The 6,354-nt window shown below is 39.8% G+C and overlaps 1 protein-coding gene across 1 annotated transcript in view; it reads right to left on the reverse strand.

Moving 5' to 3' along the window:
* Positions 1 to 593: 593 nt before the first annotated feature.
* tll1 (tolloid-like 1) overlaps positions 594 to 6,354 on the reverse strand; it is a 49,405-nt gene continuing 43,644 nt past the window's right edge. The window contains exons 19-21 of the mRNA XM_046047945.1: positions 4,380 to 4,593; positions 3,799 to 4,049; positions 594 to 2,527 (exon numbers count right to left, since the gene is read on the reverse strand). Coding sequence (XP_045903901.1) covers positions 2,393 to 2,527; positions 3,799 to 4,049; positions 4,380 to 4,593 — 600 coding nt within the window. The 3' untranslated portion in view covers positions 594 to 2,392. The remainder of the gene's footprint in view (positions 2,528 to 3,798; positions 4,050 to 4,379; positions 4,594 to 6,354) is intronic.

A 6,354-nucleotide genomic window follows, 5' to 3' on the forward strand; every position in this document is an offset into this window, starting at 1 on the left:
CCAGGCTAACCGTTTCCCTGTTTACAGTCTTTATGCTAAGCTAAGCTATCCAGCTGCCGGCAGCAGCTTCATATGAAATGACATTAGACTGATATTAATTTTCTCATCTAACTCTCGGAAAGAAAGCAAATGGATTTTTAATTTATAAATTGATTATAATTTAACACTTACTAGTCGCACACGCCAGACTCCATAGAAGAACACATAACATGGGTGTAGAAGTAGAATAATAGATAAAGATGCTTTATAGTGAGAGAAACAATTAGTCTAACAAATACACTCAAACAGGCTTTAAGATTTTTTTGCAGTGGCTTCTATTACTACACCTTTGCCATGGCTTGTGACATTGGTAACTATGGAATAAATTACAGCAAATTTTGTTTGCAAATAATGTGAGCCATTATATACCACCAAATGTGCTTTCATAATATAAGTATCATGCAAAAGAAAACACTTGAATATAATTATATGCCAGGATTTGATTTATGGATCAATATTTGGCACTCGGCACAGTACTTGTTGTCTTGTCTAAACAGCTCAAACATGAATTAATTCACAAAAAATCACAATAATCCATAAAACACAGATGCGTGTAGTTTTTACCTGTGTGTATTTTAATGACTAATGCAGAGGATGTCATGTCAGTGTCTCTGAACTACACACACACAGGTGGAATGATAAAACAAAGACTACAGTGGATCAGGGTCACCTGGAGCTTGGCACGTACAGCAAACAATGATTCAACTTAAAAACATACACTTTACAGACACACACACACACACACACACACACACACACACACACACACACACACACATTATTTCTCTATAAATCTTCTATAACACACACGTACACGTTTGCATTTAACACAGAAATGATGCAACCTGTGTGCACCTTGATATTCCTTCAACTTTACAGCACTTTGCTCTCCACGTTCCAAATATACAGAGGGGAAGTGTGTGTTCAGATATGTTTGGGAGAATGCACACAAATGAGGTGTGTATTTGTGGATGTGTACGAATGTGTGTATGTATCTCTGAGAGCAGCTACAAAAATGACACACAAACACACATGCACAATTGACTCTATCTCACACACATTTACATTTCCCATGTTTAGATTTTTTTTAACAATAAAACCATTCAACATCTCCAAACAAATGAAATCCGTTGCCAGAAAACCTTGAAAACACTCCGCTAACACAAGACACCTGTGCAAGAGCATAGGAGCGACCTCCGATAGCATACATTTTGGTTCTAAGGCAATATTGTAGTTCCACAGGACTAGTGCTGTTGATGCAGAGTGCTGTTTGCACGCTGACTGTGTCTCCTATTGACAACCTTTACTTCCATCCACAGTCATCTGTCATTCAGTGTATTTTTATTTTTAGCACCATGGGAATCTCTCATTCAATCAGAATCGTTTCACTCCGAGAGACAGCTGTGAAAATATTCCCTTCTGGTATCCACTGAAAAAAAAAAATCTCATGATTTTTTGGGAGAGTGAGTTGGTATTTGTTACAAGATGGTGCAAACTCAAAAACAGCACACACAACATAATGCAAGGCTTAACAATAACATCACAGATCATTTGGAAATTCACCATTTTCATTTTTTCCCTCCATTCCACAATGGTTGTCTGCATAAGCTTTAAGCAAAAAGGGCAAATGACGGACTTCAGCCTTGTTTTTTTTATCTGTTCTCTGTACACACAGACACACATACAGTAAACACAATGGGTTTTACAATAAGACGTGAAATAAAAGCATCTGCAGCCGTTCTGAGCTGGGTTGAAGAGACCAGTTCCCAGGCATCAAAGGCAATAGAAATGTCTATTTAGAGTTTCCTCTCAGTTACTGTGGGTATAAGCAGCCGTCTGATCACAGTAAGTCGCACAGTTCAAGGATCAAGAAGTCAGAAAAGACTCAAAACTCCCTTGTTGAATGCTTTTTTCTTTTAGGTACAAGTTCCTTATTCCTGAAGCATCCATAGAATTAGAATTATGAATATGAATCTAGTGTGTTTGTGTGTGTGTGTTTGTTTGCATTTGTGAGTATCACAGTAAACTGATTTTTGATCTTCAACATCCCTCTGTCCACAGTGAGGGTGTCTTGGTGTCCAGTAATGAAAACCATCTCCTTCACAAAAACGGCTCACTTGATAGTCAGCGTATTTCGCCACAAACTTTGAACTGATATCTCGTTGTTTTTCCCGTCTCATCTCAAAGTGCGATGACCCATGTGGAGCCACACAGGGAGACAAGTGTTCACCTAAGTATCATCTTCCTCACGTGGCAGTGGGTCCGAGAAGAAGGGACAGGCTGTACTTTTCAAAGGTCAGGGTAACAGTGGCAGGGGCTGCACAGAGGTCAGAGGTCACAGGCGTGTGTGAGGTCATTTCCTGGTGTGAAGGCTCTCCTGGAACTTGGTGCTCGTGTAGCGGATGTGGAAGCCCTTCTTGCTGATTGTATCGTCGCTATGGAAACGGATCAGCATTGCGCCTCCGGGTGAGTAAATCCCCTCCCTGGGCTAAGGAGGGGAAGATAGAGACACACGTGAAGCAGTATCTCAGACATTTAGTTTTTTGCATAATTTAGTCCATTAACTACAACTCAAATATTCTTTACATCATAGTGTGTATTTTTTATAAGTTTTCATTCATTCTGTAACTGAAACTTGAATCTGGCTTGAGCTGCGTCATACTCACTGGTGGATAGTAACTATGTACATTTATTCAAGTACTGTACATAAGTATATATTTGAAGTACTTGTACTTTATTGAGTATCACTCACAGGGGCCCTTTTTTCGGCATTGAGTGCTTTTATTTTTAATACTAATAATGCTTGTGTGTTTTTTTACTTAAGTAACATTTTCAGTGCAATACTTTTACTTGTATTGGAGTAGTTTTTACAGTTCGGTACTGCTACTTTTACTTAAGTAAAAGATCTGAATACTTCCTCCATCACTAGTAATCATTTCATTAAACATTTTGTTAAAGTTTTATTGTTACCAAGTAATGCAAGGTAGACTTTTCTTATTTATCGAAACTTAAACTGCATTAACACTTTAGAAGTTTTTTGATACTGGTGTCAACAAAATACTTTCATAAAACTAAATTTCAGCACAGATACCAGTAAAGATTTTCAGTTTGAAAAATATAAATATGTTTTTCTATAAAACCCTTTAAAAAATTCTGCAAAGCCTCTTAAGGCATCGGTGCTTAATATGGACAGAAGCAGAAGTAGAGGAACTGTGCTTTAACAAAACAAGAAAGTTATGATTAAACGAGGTAATTTCTGTATTTGTGAACTGTGATGGGTTACACAACCCAGGCAAAGCAAGTTCTGTTAATAACATGTTCATACCAAATTGAAATTAATGGCTGCCTGGGATGGTAGGAAAAATATAAAACCTAAAAGTGTACAGCATTCATTCATATAAGTAATTTCCTAAAACAGCTGGGTACTGTAGTTTTTATAAAACAGGACTAAATAGTGCATTTGTTGGGAACTAAATTCATCTGCAGATTAATACACATTTGGTGTTCTAGTGAGTATTTGCAGCAGCAGGATGGTGTATGTGGGATCAACGCGACAGTGCCAATGATCATTGTAATGAAGGAATATGTGCAAACGTGTGGCTCAGTGATGTGTAATAGTTTTTGGAACAACAGCGGAGCTCTATTGGTCTATAAGTATAAGATATTTCCGTGTTGGTTACACAAATAATACTTATTAGTGAAATAATTTCACTGTTGGTTTTTGTCTTTTCATGGGATTTGATGACAACGAAACCTTACCCCTGAACCGCAGAAGCGACCGAGTCGATGTGAGTTGGCGTCGTACCCGTTGTACAGCTCGATGTAGTCATAACCACAGTCAGCCTCCTCCTCTACCTCGAAAGTAATGAAGCTCAGCTCGATGCCGTAGCCCTGTTCGGCCGTCAGCAGCCACTCGCAGTCAGTGTGACCCGGGTAATTATTGTCTCCAAACTGAGAGTGGGAGTAGAGGTTCTTCTGACGGGCTTCTGCTTTCAGACGACCTCCACACTCTGCAGAGACGCAGGATTAGGAAAGAGAAGAGAGAATTTTTTAATCTGAAAAATTAGGCGTTTGATAGATTTAGTAGTTGTTGTTTTTATAGTGAACAAACTATAAGTCAGATTTCATGAATGATATATATCATGTATGTGCTGTTGTGAACCACTAGAGGGAAATATCTGCCTTAAAAAACTATTCAAACTTAAGATCCAAGCTGGTGACTGTGAGTGATGCTCTTTGCAGACACAAAAACTCACACTTAGTGTTGCACATACACACATAAAGTGAGATATTATTGCTAACATTTACACACTTAAATGTACTTCCACACAGACACACACCTGTGGAGTGTGTAGCTTGGAAGCCCTTCCTTTGTACTGAGGCGTCAGAAATGAAGCGGAGGTACATCTTGTTGCCGGTTGAGACCAGCTGCTCCGGGATCTTACTGCCACACAATCGACCCAAGATGGCTGCCGTGTCACTGTCCCCGTCAAAGGCCTCCAGATGGTCATATGCGCACTCCTGATGCTGCTCGATCTCAAACTCATTGAAGGTCTGGAAAAGTAAAGGCAGAGGGACAGAGAGAGTGAGAGATCGCTGAGTGAGATATATGAGTGGGTGTTGACCTTGTTGTCCAGATGTTTTATAGGGACTATTTCTTTGTTAGAAGTTAGTAGTTTCTGTGAAGACATTTGAAACATAGGTCCCTGAATTATCCAGAATGAATATGGCACTGTTTCTGGGATCACTGTTGAGTTTTCCAAATGTCATTTTTCAATGCTTTGAGCACCACAAATGAAACTGCGTTTACCTCACTTGTATTAAGAGGACGGCAGATACCTCAGAGACAGATAACTCAAGTCACTTTTCCATATAGATAGTGTTTCACTTGTTCCACTGACTCCCACTGCAGAAAAACAACAAAGTTGGAAAAACTCTGGAGAGGTCAAAGCTTGCTGTAGTTTTGATCACTTCAGACTTTTCCCTTCTCCATACACCTTGGAACTAGGTGACGTTGTGCCAGAAATCTCTACTCTGCTGACATTAGTGGTGTCTGCCGTGGGTCGTCTGTGGCCTGCTCCCTGTTTTGTGCAGTCAAGCAGTCTAGTTTTGCAGGTGAAGCAATGAAGCAGAATTCATTGTCAAACTCAGTGCTACACAAAGTGCTGTAAACTACAGTGCAGATGCAGAAGCTCGAAAACTTTACGGAGCAGCAATTCTAATTAAACCTGCATAGCTGATGTTTTGGCAACTTTGGTTCAGCAAAAACAAACTTAACACTGATATAGTACCACCTTTTAAGTTAATATGGCAAATAGTTGCCAAGTTACACATTCAGCAGACATGGAACCACATTATTATTAATTTGGAGTTGTGTTTCTGGCCACTTGATGAAGTCCAATATTCACTTTTTAAGCTCTGTTTTGGTCTCCACCAACTCCTGCTAAATGCTCCACTATGGTCACCAGCTAGTCACTTAAAGGGGGCTATACGATTCTAATGCAAAATACAATATCTCCTCACACAGCGTGTGTGTGATGAAAAAAAAATCTTGTTTGTACACAGCTATGGCTTTGTAAACAGGAAACAAACTGGACAGAGCCACACAACACTTTTCTAGCCATGATTTGCATGTGTACGGTAATGTTAATTACTTGCCCACAAACAGTCAGCTTACTGTTCCGTTTGCCAAGATATTCAGTGTTTGTGATGTTAGCTATAGTAGCAGGAGTTGTCTGGAGCTGGTGTGCTGGCTCTAGGAAACCATCTCGTCCACTCTGCATGTTAGCTTTGCAGCAGCAGCTGTTGCTAGTCCACAACTTAGCTAACGTCAGTTACATTACTTGCTGTGTCGTTGTTCGCTCTGCATCATGGTATTTGTCATTGGATTGTTATTGGATTTCTCCAGAATCGCGTGTCTGTCGTCCATTGTTAATATAAAACATATACACTCACCTAAAGGATTATTAGGAACACCTGTTCAATTTCTCATTAATGCAATTATCTAATCAACCAATCACATGGCAGTTGCTTCAATGCATTTAGGGGTGTGGTCCTGGTCAAGACAATCTCCTGAACTCCAAACTGAATGTCAGAATGGGAAAGAAAGGTGATTTAAGCAATTTTGAGTGTGGCATGGTTGTTGGTGCCAGACGGGCCGGTCTGAGTATTTCACAATCTGCTCAGTTACTGGGATTTTCACGCACAACCATTTCTAGGGTTTACAAAGAATGGTGTGAAAAGGGAAAAACATCCAGTATGCGGCAGTCCTGTGGGCGAAAATGCCTTGTTGATGCTAGAGGTCAGAGGAGAATG

This window comes from Micropterus dolomieu, linkage group LG04 (genome assembly GCF_021292245.1).
Source record: "Micropterus dolomieu isolate WLL.071019.BEF.003 ecotype Adirondacks linkage group LG04, ASM2129224v1, whole genome shotgun sequence".
NCBI classification, from domain to species: Eukaryota; Metazoa; Chordata; class Actinopteri; order Centrarchiformes; family Centrarchidae; genus Micropterus; species Micropterus dolomieu.